A 16,528-nucleotide genomic window follows, 5' to 3' on the forward strand; every position below is an offset into this window, starting at 1 on the left:
TATTCTAATTTTTATTATGTAATAACTATAACCGAATGAGAAGATGTTCATTCTCTCAATAGATTTTCATTACCTGTATACAGTTGTCATTCTCCATTATCCAATAACATGAAAACTTCCCTCTATCGAAATAGTATGTAATAAATAAGTAAAATATGCATATACTTTTGCGTTGGGTACTTGTTTTCTCTTGAATATCTAAACAAATGATCGGTAGTGCAAAATTAAAGAATAACAACATATACAGACATACTATTAATTTGAATTTAAGAGGTACCTACCCCTTGAAAGGCTGTAAATAGATGCAAGTGATAGCATAATATACTGTATGCATAACTTGAAAATTGATAAATTGTTAAAGCTTTTCAGTACTCATGGTCATCCTGTCAAATTATTATTATAATTTTGTTTTTATTTTGTGATATCATTTTACTCTACGTATGTATGTTACATTGATCTTGACTAATACATCATATCAAATTCTAATAAGAAGCCTTACAGGACCATGGTGAAAATATTGCTACATTTCATTGAAAATTCCTTCGTATTCACTTTGCACTCTGTCTGAAAATCCAGTAAATTGAATGCTCTAGGAACTGATGATATGAAAAATTAAACATCTGTATTGTAGAGAAGAACAATATATTAACAGAAATTAGGCTCCGCTTAACAGTCGGAAGTTGTGTTGCTTGATTAAGCATTTTAAGTAAATGAAGAATATTATGATATCTTTGCAAAAGTTACTGTTGGTAATTTTACTTTGCATATTTTATCTGTATTCGGTAGTTGTATTTTCCGTTTTAATTACCGCTTTAATTGAATCAAATTCAGTTTAATTAAGTTCGATTTAATTCATTTATATCTATACAGACTATCAATTTGTGACATGTAATTTGAAATATCTCGATCTGAATTTAATAACGGTAGAAAGAAAATGGGGTAACGTAGGATTATGTTTATCATATGATAAGTTGAAAGAACCCATCCTCTTCTAAGATAATTTTTTCCAGTTTCTGTGTCATGGTACCTTTAACTTCCTCCTGACAAAGTTTGGTGCATCGGTTAATGCGGTGTCCCTATGTGATTGACTTGGATGCCCTTCTGGAAGGCTCTGGGGAACAAACTCCAAGGTCATTCCCCAGACTGCATTTCACGAAAAAAAATGTATGGATGGTCTAAGTATTACCTTGTTTGGTCAATTCGTATGACTATTTTGGGACAGACTACTGGTCTCTTTACTGTTTTGTTCAAAGTTTTGTAAAGTATTTTAAACACAAGTCTCGAAGTTCACATTTTGTAGTTTAAGAAACTCCGATCATTTGTCCCTACCACGTTGCAGAACCCAGCGCTACAAACAATCGACAGTTCCCTCTCTTGTTCGTTTGCTAATTTCAATCAACTGAAATCTTGTTAGACCTGTTTACAATGTATTGTCATTTTCGAACTCTCTCCCTTTCTCCGTCTCTCTCTCTCTCTCTCTCTCTCTTCCTCCCTTTCTCTAGCTTTTTCTCTCTCCTTCTCCTTTCCCTTCTCCCCTCTCCCACTGTTTCTCTATGTCTGTCTTGTATTTCCTTTTCTCAATTTTCTGACATTATGATAATTACTCATTAATAATTTTCACCAATATGTATAGGTCATTGACATTCATCAATTTTAAACAGTATAATAACAATTCCATAATGGCATTCGTATTAATGTATCATTTGACATTTCCGTATTATGTGCATTTTACTTTTACAATGCTTCATTAAGCTGAATCAACTCAATTCTCGTTCATTTGCTTACATTTTGTTGTCATAAATTGAACTCTCTTTTATTTTTTCTCGTTATCCTTTCCCTCTCCCTCTCTTCCACTTTTAACTCTGATTATCACCATTTTATAATTTACAATAATTTTTTGTCATACTTTAAGTTATTACTGAATCTTTAAATCAACTGTTTTTTAATGCATTTTTATATGATACAATGTGAGCAATGTACTTTAACTTATTACTGAATTTTTAAATCTACTGTTTTTAATGCATTTTTTTATGATAATTGTAAGCCAATTATTGTTAGTCTTTTGACTTTTTATTTGGTATATTTGTAATAAAACCTAAATTGAATTAAATTGAATTGAATTAACTGTTGTCTCTTTCCATTTAGAAATAGACAGTATGTATATTTGGTAAGTACGTGGTATTGTTGATGGACAAATTGTACTCCCTATGTTTTTGCTACAAGCATAACCAAATTAAAATAACAAGAGCAGCATATTTTTCAGATTTTGTTTTTCTGAATTTGTTTCATTGTTATTGAGGTTATAAAAGAAATACTCTCTGACTGAAGGACTTACACATATCAAAGACTTTGGTAATATTTAGGGGTTTATAGGAGAGTGAAGGAAATAGAGAGAGAAAGAGAGACAGAGAAAGAGAAGTGGAGACAGAGAGATAGAAAGAGAAAAAGAATGAGACAAAGTGAGTGAGGGCGCGAGATAGAGTGTATGTGTGTGTGCGTGTGCGTTGTGTGTGTATATGTGTGTGTGTGTATTTTTGCCAGAAAGTTTACATACACCTGGAAGAAAACCTTTTGTTTCACATTTCCACAACTGCATACATTCTCATCAGGAGTCACATTTATACATGTAAATGTGTCAGAGTCGGGTCAGAGTGATTACTGGTGTATATATGCGATTATAAATTAATCAGAGACCACACTTTCTATCTTCCTAAATCAAATTTCCAGGAATGAGTGAAATTACGATAATGCAAATAGATTTTCTATCAGGTGTATGTAAACTTTCCAAATTTTTAATTTGACTACATATGTATCTGTTATGTTTATAGGCCTTAATTTCACATTAATATAAGTATGAAGTATAAGTAGCCGTATTAGTAAATAGTTTATTGTCCATATCGAAAATTTGTCTTCCACTCATAGATACAAATGTTACATTATAAACATGCACATACTGAGTAATAATAGTAATGACAACAAGGAAACATGATAAACAAAGGTATTGGGGAAAATATTCAAAAATATGGTAAGAGACGATATAATAATATGTACAATCAATTCCATCAGAAACGTTGTCAACATTAGATTTGTTGGTATTATTATTATTATTACTATTATTAGTAATCACTTTCACTATGAACATGACTGACAAAGAAAGCGGACAAAATATACAGTTCCTCAGGTAGACAAAGGAACATCCCTTCACTGCTATTATGTAAAATTGTGTAGAACAGGTGAATATGCATGTGACACCTGTTCTACACATTTTTACATAATAGCAGTGAAGGGATGTTCCTTTGTCTACCTGAGGAACTGTATATTTTGTCCGCTTTCTTTGTCAATCATATTCATAGTATACATTTTGACTCATCAAACAGTACAACTAAATAATATGTATTTACACCCCCCCCCCCACTCAGTGTTATTTAGGGTACGCGTATGCATGTTCCCTCCTTTTGAAAGCACCCCCTATTCAAGTCCGGTGTGTAAAGTCAATACGGGCCAATGAAGACATATTGTAATAAATAAAAACCGTGTTAATTTTAGACACTGGAATCAAAAGAGTGGAATATTTGTTTGTAAATGAATTAATTGGAGCAGGTTGTCAAGTTTTAAGCAGACAACAAATTATTGAAACTTACAATATTTGTATCGACTACCTAACATATTTCATTATAAAAGGGGAGATTGGTGTTTATGAAGTTAACCAACCCACTTTAATAGATACTTAAGTGTTTTGATGAAGCATCGGAATAGTAAAAATATTTTCGTTTCAATGGTAGAACGAAGGGTATCAAATGATGTAAAATGGAAAGAAAGATGGGAAATGCGATTTTCAAATTTTCGAGAGCCAACAACAAATTTTAAAAAATTAGTGCTCACTACCTGAGCTGCGCGACGTCTGCACGCTCCAGTAACTCGTAGTAGCCGACTAGCTCGCTATTCACGTGCGTGCAACATACGCGAAACCGAAGCGTGAGGAGAACTTCGGTCTGTTTCGCGAACGCTAGCGTGCGCCGACCTTCAAGTCCATTCGTTTATGTACAGTTTTCCAAAAGAAGTCGTAGATGGCGTTAACCAGTATTTGCCATGTTGTTGTTGTTGTTGTTTGGTATTATCGGCGTTTCATTCTTTTTTAGAATATTTACGCCATGCTTCACCATGCTACACCCCCTTTAATTTATACTAGGACTCTCGCTTAACAAGCCTAGCTTTTCTGAGATTCCCTTTTTGACCCTCTCAGTTAAAGCAAGCAATATCAAATATTTTGCCTTATTCTCAAACTTAAATGTACTTCGTAAACTAATTTCGTTACTTGTATTACAATATATAATAATATTGTAATACTGTATTGTTTATATATCCCATTTTAATTTGTGGATATTTGAGTGGGAAAATAAATACAATCAAAAATCAAAAAATCAAATCCAAAAAAATATCAAAACCACTTCATCTGTGCGAATCTAAAATTGGCAATTTAGTCAGTGGAATTTTAACGAAGTCGGGGACATCTGTCCCACTATTCCATTTTGCCGCGCACAAAAATATCATTATTTTATACGAGTTTGTTCTTCTCTTAAGCGCCTTCTCCCTTCTGTCACAAAGGCCTACTCAAAATATATTATGGGTTTCATTTTATCAGAGATCCTTTAAAAGGAAAAGACCCTCCTGGGTATAATATATTTAAAAAAATTAACATTTATGTAATTTTTTGTTTGTTTGAACAAATGGGAGAGTTTCCGCCACGACATCACCGGGACATGTCGATTCGGCCAATTCGAAATGCCCTTCCGTATTTAAACAATTATAAATTTCAGGTTATTCGTTCGATTTTTTCAAACTTTCAACAATTTCGCCTCATCTATAACTTTTTTTCTGCAGTCTTTCAGATTTCAGAGCAATTTTACTAATAAGGTTGGATTTTATAGCTATTCAGTATTTTTACCCTTCAGTAATTTCATAACTTACTCATCTTTTTGTACTGTAGAGGCGTAGGGCCCTACTTGTGCCACCCCTACTCCCCCCTTTCTCGGAAAAATTGAGTACTAGTGACCGCCACCGATCCAAAATGGTTGACTTTCTTTTCAGAACCAGAGTTGACTAACTATTTAATTCGCCCGATGGAATAAAGGAAACCAAATCGAAGTCATTTGTCGTTGCTATGAAAGGCACATCTTTGGCATGCCTACTGGATGTCGGGAGAGTGTTTTGTTCATGAGGTATGCATAGAATTTGAACACAATAGGTAAAGTGGACTATTGAAAGAAGATACATGTGAATGGGTAATGGATGACTCCCCCGCGTGCAGGTACATGGCGTTTTTGGAAATGTAACCAGGACTTTTCCACATAATTCAGATCCGTTAAAACTGGCAGCAGTAGAACTTAACTCCGGAAGATCATGGATTTTTTAAATTTGTTGCTGGATCAAACTAAGGTAAGAATTAGAACTGATAAATATTTACTTAGCATTTAGTTAGTGATTGAAGTGTTTAACTCGCCAGTAACCGTATGCTCTGCTTCGCTAGTGCACTCGGATGCCGGCGAGCCCAGTCCGTGTAGCAACTAGCAATCGCCAACTGTTGCACTGATATCTTTACGACGATTAACTTGACGCTGTCGCCTGTTTTCATGTGGACTTGTGCAGTTCTAATCATATATATAGTCGTGACGAAACAGAGAGTTGTGTTTCAAGCGAATTCATTGAATGTTAAAAATATTTTCACAGTTTGAATTATAAGTATTATTTCCCTATTGAAACTAAGGTTTGCACAAAGTAGAGTAAAAATGTAAATAGAAAAATTCTGGAGTGATTCATAATATTTCTTTGTACACCAGTCTTTAACATTAATGTATGGAATACGAATAGATTATGCACATTATTTAGTGACTTGCCCAGACTCGCAGATATGTATATGGAGTTCATTGAAGTTTAGGAAATTTGATTCGTTTATGAGTTTTTGAACAAATGGGGCGGGAATTAACCTTCAGTACATGATTGCGCATGTGGATTCTTTGTGATTGTGGTCGTATTATACATGCAATAAGGGATCAATGTTTTTTTTTTTTTTTTTTTAATCTTTGTGAGTGCTTTCCTTGGATGCATTGACGTCTGGAACTAATTGCAGTTGTATACACAAATACACTTTGGGCGACCTTCCACGCAAGCCGCCGTAAGTGGCGCTACAGTTGGGGGGCAGCTGGGGGGCTTCTGGATAGCACCTGAATGGGAAAGTTGAATGAGCGAGAGCTCGTTCGTACTTAGGCCCGCATCTACTGGCGGTGTGGTGAGAGTGCCTCCGTACCGTAAGATCGAACTCACAACTCTGCTCCAGCTAGCTAAAATTCCTTGAATTATTTATATTCTAACTCTAAATCATTCCGTCTCTCACTCTCTTCAATTCAATAAAATCATCTGCATGTTAACATACACGATAATGAATATGTGGGACACCGTTACAACGGCGTCTCCCAAACTTCGATTGCCGAAAACGCACGCAAAACTCGCCAATGACGGACATCATCTACCCATTCATCCATCGTAAATGAAATAAATTTAGACAAAATGAAGTTGAAATGTCCGAAAGCGGCAAGGAATAATAAGTGGTTTGTCTGTGAGAATGCAATGATCGTTGCATGCAAGATGAAAGCGCAAGCTGATAGAAGCCCCCCAGCGTGTAATGATAAACGTAGAGGGCTCACATCCATGAAAATTCGCCCGTATCGGTGTATATGTTGGGGTCCTCCTTATTGGAAACCGTATTGTATTATTATTATTATTACGTCGATCTGGCGCTGCTCAGTGGCTGCCGGGCTGCTAATTTTTTTTTCCCAAACAGGTTTGCCAATGCTAATATTTCCGGTCATCTGATTGGCTGATATGTTACGTCATTAGCAATGACGTAATCGTTAGGGTGAGTGATAGCGTTACAGAAATCATGCAGAATCACTTTTCATCAAACCAGCGTTGGCTCAATCGGTAAGGTCAGCGTAATACAATCATAGAGTCATGGGTTCAATTCACAGTTTATTTCGTATTTTTGCCTTTATAAATAGTGAGGCAAAGCAATAAAAAATCAAAGTCTAATTGTTTGTGACCTCTTTCCAAGCTGCTAATGACGTATCAGCCATTGAGAAGAACGGAAATATAAGAAATTGCAAACCTGTTTGGGAATAAAAAATTCGCTGCCGGGCTCACGATCAATTGGGCAAAATGAATTTCCGTTTCGGTTTAATAAAATTTGGAGTGGACTATTAGGAAATTATTATTATTATTATTATTATTATTATTATTATTATTATTATTATTATTATTATTATTGTTTATTTATGTTTTAATTGAATCGTAAATACACCCATGTATGGCGTAAATATTCACTTCTGAATGACAAACGCCTATAAACTAAAACAACAGCAACAACAACTTTTTTTTGAGAAAGTTCTCTTTGTTTAAAGTAATGCTTTCCATAATTGTATTTAACTAATCCGTTCCACTTACAGGCTGTCTGCCCTAACAACAAGCCGAAAGACTTCATGCATGGCTGATCGTCAACGAAACGGAGTTTGTTCTTTGTTGCTACGGCAGGCAGCCAGTGCAAATGAATTCGTTTAAGCAGACGATGTCCATTACATCTCACACATTTTTAGTGCCTGTTTTTTCATCTTCTCTTCAGTCAATTCTCTTACTCCACTACTGTCAGGCTAACTTTTTACTCTATTCTCTATTGCCTCACTCTTAATCCCGCGGATGGTATTATTTTCAAGGAAACTGCAGCGAAGAAACAAAGGAATCCGTCGCTTGTAAACAAAATAAGACGCCATTGTATTTTCAGCTACATCCACCGTGGTATTTTCGGCGTTTCAAGAGGGAACGAATGTCATCCATGATATCATTCCGTTTTGTTTTTTTGTTGTTTTTTTTTCAATTTGAAAGTGTGGTATTTTTTAACCCCTATCTTGTGAATTTACAAACAAAATATTTTAGTTATTAGAATCGGTTTCATATCCCCTTTTAAATGATGTGAATATCATCATATTTATATACACTAAAGTTATTATAATTGTAGAAAGAATAGCATTGCAATTATTTTCATTCTTTATAGGATGTCGTCAGCATCGTTCGGTGAGCTCTTCAGGTGCTATGCCAGGGCTGTATTTAAGCGTTTTGTAATTATTAATAATCATTACTTCGAATGTTTCCCAGCACAGTGTGTGCGGGCAAGCACTGAATCCAATGACCGGGGTAATAATATATTTGTAGAGCCCTTATGCTATGGTCACATTACCAAAAAGTAGCCTGCTCGGCGAGTTTTTAGCCAATTTTGCCCGGCGACCGAGCGGCGGCCGCTCAGGCACCGCTTGTCTTTAAGGCATCGCTCGGTCGCTGCTGAAGTTTTAGCGCAGTGTTAAAATTCGGGCGGCGCCTGCTCACTTTCACTCGCCGCCCAAACTACGCTCGGTGTCGAGCAGTTGCCGCCCGGTCGCCGCTGGGAGATCAGTCGGTCACTGGTCGGCAGCCTTTGACCTATCGGCTTCGATTTTTGACCTAAATCGCTCGGCGGCGAACGCTCGATTAGTTCGGTGCCCGGGCGACGAACGACCGGGCATCGAGCGTATTTTGGAGCCCCGCCGATCACTGGCCGGCCGCCGTGCAATATCTTTAAAAATCAGCCGGCGGCCGGTGGGAGACTGCTCGGGAATCGGTGGGTCACCGGTCGGTCCCTGCCTGGACACCCCACGGAAAAGCTCCACGATTTCGCCCAGTTTTAACCTAAAATCGACCGACGACCGACGGGAAATCGACAGGGCATCGCCCAGGCATCGCTGGGGCTCTACAGCCTGCTCGACTTCTCCAAAAATCGCTGGGCGATGCCTAAATTCCAGCGGTGACCGAGCAGGCTACTAATCGGTCGGTCGCCGCTCTGATTTGTGACCATAGCTTTAGAGACATTGTATTAAGCGCTTTATAAAAGCTAAATATTATTATTATTATAAGCAATTAGATTAAAATCTAAAAGCAAAATCAAATGGGTCAAGATTTGATAGACGATTTCATTTTGTTCACTTCCAAATAGGGCCTACTTTATTTAGACTTTCTGATTATTTCATGGAATATGACAAACAAATATCTCTTCATATTATGCGGTTAACACGAGAAAGTTAGTATCATTCTCATTTTACACAAAAGAGATGGCAGTGTGACTGTGTGACCATTTTGCATTGTCAAATGTTTTTATTTTATCCCAATAGACAACTGAAAATGATGAAAGTTTGCGGTATATGGAATATATCCTACGTCAAGACTTGATCAAATATGAAGAAACAGGAGGTGACACCACTGCAACTGAAACTCAATCTTCTTACATCTCTCCAGCAAGAGGACGCTTAGGTGAAGTTTTGGGGGAAACATCTTACAGTGATTTTGAGGGTGTCGAAGATGAGGGGGATTTGACGATTTACCATAGAGGAGACACAGGCCCAACCTCTTCCCGAGCAAACACCATAGCTTCGGTTGTGCCAAGCACCGGTTTGGTAACGTACGAAGCACGCACAACCACTGTACCTAGCACCGAAGCCTTACACTCCGCAGTACCGATGAAGGCAGCACCGGGGAAACCTGACACCGGAGGTCCGAATCACGTCGTGCGTGTGCCAGTTGCCAGTGCGGTCACAATCTGCATCTTTGTCGAAGTCTTTGTCTTTGCCTTCATGCTCGTCTTCGTGATCGTCCAAGTCAGGCGTATGATGAAAAACCGCGGCGATGTACCGGAGAAAGTCGTAGATGACATCGAGAAGGGGAACGGGAGTGATGATTTTTCGTCCGGTGTGAGCTGCAGCACCTCGACGCCGAATTCTCGTCGAGGGTCGGTCTATCCAGGTTTGTGCAGCGCCCTCTCGGAAAACCTTCACTACATGCTGTCTCCTATTGATTCTCAAGGGCAGGGCATGAGGTCTTCCTTTTCATGTTCTCACAGCGTCCCAATTGATGTCAAGCCTAAACAGATCCAAGTAAGTACAACGAGCCAACAGATGGATCCAGAACTTTGTAGAAAATAGAAGAACAAGAAAGAAAAAAAGAAAGAAAGATAGAAAATAATATTTAAAGGCCGGCTGTACTAGCTTGGCCAGGGGGATTAGACCACACAGCAAGGTCACTGACAGTTGGCTATCTCACCAACTCAGCTCTCAATTAACATGAAAAAGTGGATCATGGGGGACCAACAGGCACCGATTAGGCATTGTTTTCTATATAGAGGGAGCAACTAGCTAAAAGTAGGACAGTGGGGCTTTAAATAAAAACAGGGAAACGATGCCTTAAAATACTGTACTGAGTTATGCCAATTATGCTTGTAGGGGGCACAAGGGCAGGTTTTTGCCTTCTTAAATCTACAACATGTACACTAAAAACTGAAATATTATATCGATATTTAAATGGGTCGAGAAGTTACCTTTTTGTCAGAATGCCAGATTTAACACTTTTAATATGATGCTAGATACAAATGTGACGTTTTTGGATCCAGCATGTTTAAAGTATTTATCTAACATTTTGATAAATCGGTCCCTCATCGGCCCTTTGATACGGTGATTTAACTTATGTGTTTTTAGAGTGTAACATTTTTTCCATGCGACGGACTTAGTTGCTCAAAAGTAGAATAGAACAAAATGTATTTGATTGCATTGGCTGGGTACGTACGTAGCATTGGAGATCAATAACAGAGCAAAAGTTTGCGAGTATTCTATGATCTCTTTTTTCTTTCTAAGTGGAGGTTTATAAACAATTGAGGTACGACAACGTAAATCATGTGTTTTGTGTTTCATGACTTACCTCATCTCACAATCACAGAACTCTTATCTATGTTTTGAAGGGCTGCTTGTCGGAGGAGAGACAACGTAGCAGCACCTGGCTCGATTTCTCCCCCGAGTCGAAGAGGGCGTTATACTCCATGTCGAGGTCACGGTCAACCCCTGAGCACCTCGCCGCCCGGGCATCGATGAGCTCCAGCAGTGACGTGGTTGAAACCCACATCGGCAGGCTTAACACGGGCATCTACAAGCGAGAGGAGCTGGCGGCCAAGTTCGTCGGCAAGTGGAGACAGAAGAAGGGCAAGAAGGAGATCAGCAAGCTCACCTTCAAGGTCACCTACGACTCGGAGATCGAGCTTCTGACCGTATTCGTCGACAGCGTACTCAACCTACCTCAACCAGTGAAAGATGTAAGACGTCATACATGGTTATTATTGCTTGCATGAGATGTGATTAAAGTGGTCTTCAGCTGTCATTGACAATACGACGTGTTATAATAATTTTCTACCAGGTTTGCCGTTAAATAAACTTTACATTCGAATTCCTGGCTTTGTACAATAACTCTACATTGTAATTTTGTATCTGTTATTCTGACAAATTAATGAGCCACTAGTAACTAGTTATTTGTTGTCCGACATAATAATGATAATAATCACAATAATGATAATAATAATAATAACAAAAAAAAATAATAACATGAAAATGATAACAATGATAGTAACGTTTATATAGCACTTAATACTGATGTTTCTAAGTGTTTCACATCACCTGGGTGGAGAGTGGCAAATACAGGTTAATAATGTCTTGCCAAAGGCCATTAGTGCTGCAGTGGTACTCGGACCGCGAGCCATGCGATTCACAGTCTGGTGATGCGTATTCACTAGACCACGACATCTCTACGAAAAGAAATTACTTGTTTCACTTTCACATAGTAGCATTATATTCTAGACATTCTTTTCTTTGAGACATTTGCATTTCTATTTTGACCAGGGAAACGGAGATGTCTTCGTCAAGATCGCCCTCGATCCAGACCACAAGCGGAGGTCGATGAACTCGAGTATCCGTCATGGCACCCGGAGTCCCGAATTCAAACAGAACTTCTCCTTCCGCATCGCTCGCGGTGCTGTTAATGAGATGCGCATCAAGGTAAGATTCACGAACCTTGACGAGGAAAGACTGGAGAATAGGGACTTTTCGATTTGCACGTAGTGGACTGCTATGTGTGACGTCCTTTTAAAGACATGTGACGTCCTTTTAAGGCACTGGCTTAAAAGGACGTCACATGTAGCAGTCCACTATGTCGACGTGCAAATCGAAAAGTCCCTACTAGCAGAGAAATGAACTGTTGTGTCAGCTATAAAATTTTCATGGAAGGGATTTTTTTCTTCAAAATATGTAAATATATTCTGCACGTTACAAGATCATGAAAATCCCCAGTGCATAGATTTCTGCGATTAACACAGGGAAAACAAATATTTGGTTGTATCTGAGACGCCCCAATATTTTGCGTGCGAGATACCCCGAGACACCCCTAAAATAGTTTGTATATTGAGGACTTCGTCCTGAAGTTCTTCTCCTTTGATTACCTAATCCAGTTCACAACTTTCCTTTTTTCTTCTTTCTTTCTTAGTTTCTTTCGTTAGTCTTTATTTCTATCTTTTTCCTTCTTCTTCTTCTAATCCTCCTTTTTCTCCTTCTTTTTGTTCTTCTTCTTGTCCTCTTTTTTATCTTTCTCCTTTTCCTGTTTTCTCTCAAAATTTGTCCATATAATTATAAGACAATAACTACACCATGGCAAACTTCACGCTAAGAAACACGGCAAGTTTGAAAAGAAAAAACATAACGAAGTATATACAGACATTTCCATGGTCTCCTTTCCTCCACATCCTCCTCCTTTTCCTCCTCCCCTTCTTTCTCCTCCCCTTCTTTCTCATTCACCCCTTTCTTCTCCCCCTCCCCATCCTTCTTCCCATTCTCCTTTTTAAAATATATGGTTTCTTTCTTTTTCTTTTTTTTCTTTTTCTTCTTTTCCTTCTTTTCCTTCTCTAAGTTGTAGGATCATAACATCGTACGATGTCTTCTCTTACCTTAGAATCTCATTTTCTTTCAATCTCCTCCCACTCTAGTTTACTGTGTGCGAATATGACCAGTATTCTCACCCGATCGCAATCGGGTGTATCGACTTCGCGCTATCCGAACACGAGCTCGACCAGGGAGCTGATGTCGACGACAAGGTCATTCAGCGGGATCTCGAGAAACCAGAGAAGGTATGACTACGACAGTGAATTTTATAGATGTTATTATAACAGTTTTATACAGTAGGCTTGCGGGTGCAAGGACTCTCGGTAATCTTTCTTAAGGGTTTGTTAGTCCTGAAAAGGACTGTTGGTATAGTCTTGAAAAAGACTGTTGGTTATCTTTCTTAGCTTATAGGGGATGAGTGATCGGAGTGGCTCGACGTTTCGAACAGATTGACTATCCGTCGTCAGGAGTGACGTAACAGTGACTATAACAGTTTTGTTTTCAAGATCACGATGCATCACCCTGCTACTCGTTCAACCAGGAGATCACAAAGTAAGTCTTATAATGAAATTAGTTCAACCAAAGATTACTTCAAGTAGTCATTCATTTCCAAAACAATAATAGATTGAAACTATTTACCACCATCCATATAGTTAACGTTTTAGATCCCGATGCGGCAACAGCATTTTTTAAAGCATTTTTCAAAAATTATTTTAATATTTCATGGGCACTCCCAGTCCGACTCGTTTCACTCTACAAGCAATGTTGAGCCAAATTATTTCAGATTCAGATACTGTTCTTTCCTTCTAATAAACATGTTTAAGAACCGTACTTTTGTATTTACAAAGCACATTATTGTATCAAGTATATGTAATAATAAATTGTGTTTCTTTAAAGGGACTATGTCCCATTTGCAGGTCAAAAAAATGAAAAAGTTAAATTCCAACTGCATTTGAAAGATAATACTAATTTAGAACTTCCCTAAAAAAGGTGGGGCTTGAAAATGTCTTCAAGTGGGAAAATAATGAATATTAGTTGTCAAATCGACTTTAGGGCTATAGAGCCCAAAAGTGATAGTCTTTATTTTTCAGACAATTGTACCGAATGGTCATACGTTTTATGCTGCGCAAAGATTCAATCAGTTTAATTTTGGCCATCACAAGAAGTGGGTTATTGATGTAGACAAATACTCATGTACCCTTTACAACTCTTTTCATGTATGTTATTACCAAAGAAGAAAAAAGCCAGTCAGTCACTCAATAGTGTCTGACAGTGAAGTCTAGCAAGTAAACGGTTTTCCTTGCATAATTTGAATATGAGGACACTGCTAACGTTTAAATTTCACAGATAGGACATACATGATATATTCATAATTCCTGCAAAGTTCTACAGCATTTGAGGTTGGCTGCAAAAGGGACATAGTACCTTTAATGTACAAAGGCCCTTTATAGTGGTAAGTTTCTGTCAACAAAAAAAATTCTTCCCCCTTTGGAAACGACCCTTTACCCAATATGCACACACTGTACCCGAACATTTTTCCTACACAATCCCCCATGACCTTCCAAATGTCCAAATCTCACCTCAGATAACATAGGAGGAGGAGGGAGCGGGGGCTCATTACCATAGGGGCGATTGCCCAAGTATCAATTCCCGGGCAAATGTTTGAAGTATTTCATTGATTTTCCTTTTTTGTTTGTCTATGTAGGAAGAAGACGAGGCATTAATGGGAGACCTCATGATCTCGCTCACCTATCTACCCAATGCAGAACGCGTCAACCTTATCATCATGAAAGCACGCAACATACGACTACCAGAGTGGGGCGACATGGAGGTCGGACGATCAAGTAAGAATGAAGTATTAAAGGCCCCACTTTCGAGTGGGAAGGAGCTAGACAATGCCCTCCATGCGTCCTTTGTGAAGCCACTAGTGAATATTTAGAATAATGTTAATGTATTACCATCTCTGTCTTTCATCTGTATTTTCTAACCTTCCATCAATTCAGTTCTTGACACCTTCGTGAAGATAACCATCATGCGATGCGGCAAGGTGATGAAACACAAGAACACCAAAGTAGTACGACGCTCCTGCTCTCCGGTTTTTAACGAAGCCTTCTCCATCGACCGAATGCGTCTCTCGGAAATGCCCGAATGCTGCTTCGTGCTCTCGGTTTGCACTCGGATCAATCATTTCCGAAGCCACCGCATCATCGGGCGGTGCGTCGTAGGCGGAAAGGATTGCGCCGTCGGTGACGGGCTGGCGCACTGGAACGAGATGTCTGATACGCCCCGGAGTATCGTCGCAAGGTGGCACAAGATTCAGCGATAGTCGACCAGTGGTGTTCTGAAATTATGTCTGCTGGTAGCCAGAACTGCGTTTATATAGAGTTGATAGCCTTCTGGCTCTCGATTAACAGACAAAGATTAATTCGTAAGCCATCTATGCCCTCCTATAGTTTAATGCTAAAGAATGTCGTTTAAGCTCTCGTTATGAAACTTTTCGGGGCATAAATGGGAGGGGATGGTATGAGGGGGAAGGGGATGCGGCTCTGGACGGTCCATACAGTATTATCATCTACCGTATTGAAATCACCTCATTTATAGGGTAAAAGGTTAGTCTCACTTAAAGATAGAGATCGTGAAGAGTAAGTTAGAATAGCGATGATGATACACAGGCCCTGTAATTCCACTCATGTTCAGTAAAAAAAAAAAAAAGTATAAATATAGGCCCTATATATATATATATATATATATATATATATATATAAAGAGAGAGAGAGAGAGAGAGAGAGAGGGGGGAGAAAGATGGGGGATATTGTGTATAATGAAAATAAATCTCTTTGGATTTGAGGCCCTCATGATAATTTAATGAATGCAAGGACTCTGTGCAACGATGAAATTTTGCATATCCCAAGGATTGAAGGTGATTTTCTTCCTATGCTCTGCCAATGATCTGTGGCTCTGTTTTTTTTCTTCTTTTTCTTCTTTTTCTTCTTTCTTTTGAAGGTTTCAACAATTTTGTAGAATGTTTAACGTCAGTACCTTTTAACAAACTCGTATAATAACAACCAATTTTTTTTCACCTTCATTATTTTGTTGCAAAAATTAGTATTTTCTTAGAGACATGAATATACGTTGCGTGGATGTTTATCATGTTCATTTTGTAAAATAAATTTGTGTGGACATTAAAAATAACGAATTGTGAGGTCACTTGGTAGCTGAAAGGGATAGAACTATGATAAATTGAAATAAAGCCAAAAAAAATGTCACACATTATGCATGTCTCCCGTCCTCCTGTTTGAAACGCAATGGTCATCTTTGTTGTTGTTTTTTTTCTTTTGGTTGAGGAATATTTTTAATATGGAATAAAACCATTAACATAATATTTAACATAATCCACGTTTTGCCGACGCAAGTTGGTGAGAGTGGGGGAGAGAGAAAGAGAGAGAGAGAGAGAGAGAGAGAGAGAGAGAGGAAGAGAGAGAGGGAGAGCGAGACGGGTGGATAGAGAAAAAGAGAGAGAGAGAGAGATGGGGATAGAGAGGGAGAGAGGGAGAGAGAGAGGATTATGTTAATGATATAATAAGATTTAATTATCTTTAACGTAATCCATGTTTTGCCGACGTAAGGTTGAGGGAGAGAGAGAGGGAGAGTGAGAGGGAGGTAGAGAGGGGAAATAGGGGAAGAGAGAGAGGGGGAGAGAGAGA

At 38.4% G+C, this 16,528-nt stretch overlaps 1 protein-coding gene across 1 annotated transcript; it reads left to right on the top strand.

Moving 5' to 3' along the window:
* The first annotated feature begins 5,290 nt into the window (after positions 1-5,290).
* On the top strand, positions 5,291-15,281 carry LOC115921646 (synaptotagmin-5-like). Its single transcript, XM_030979371.1, has 7 exons — positions 5,291-5,436; positions 9,249-10,007; positions 10,865-11,212; positions 11,793-11,948; positions 12,929-13,069; positions 14,530-14,668; positions 14,828-15,281. The coding sequence occupies exons 1-7, from the start codon at positions 5,401-5,403 to the stop codon at positions 15,148-15,150; spliced, it is 1,902 nt and encodes a 633-aa protein (XP_030835231.1). The 5' UTR covers positions 5,291-5,400; the 3' UTR covers positions 15,151-15,281.
* The last annotated feature ends 1,247 nt before the right edge of the window (positions 15,282-16,528 follow it).

The sequence above is a fragment of the Strongylocentrotus purpuratus genome, unplaced genomic scaffold (assembly GCF_000002235.5).
Source record: "Strongylocentrotus purpuratus isolate Spur 01 unplaced genomic scaffold, Spur_5.0 spur5_scaffold_10, whole genome shotgun sequence".
NCBI lineage: Eukaryota > Metazoa > Echinodermata > Echinoidea > Camarodonta > Strongylocentrotidae > Strongylocentrotus > Strongylocentrotus purpuratus.

Bases quoted from the DNA above. Each gene is read 5' to 3' on its own strand.
- LOC115921646 (XM_030979371.1), top strand. From the start codon at position 5,401: ATGGATTTTTTAAATTTGTTGCTGGATCAAACTAAG. The intron at 11,949-12,928 runs GTAAGATTCACG...CTCCCACTCTAG, and splicing joins TTAATGAGATGCGCATCAAG to TTTACTGTGTGCGAATATGA. The intron at 14,669-14,827 runs GTAAGAATGAAG...CCATCAATTCAG, and splicing joins CATGGAGGTCGGACGATCAA to TTCTTGACACCTTCGTGAAG.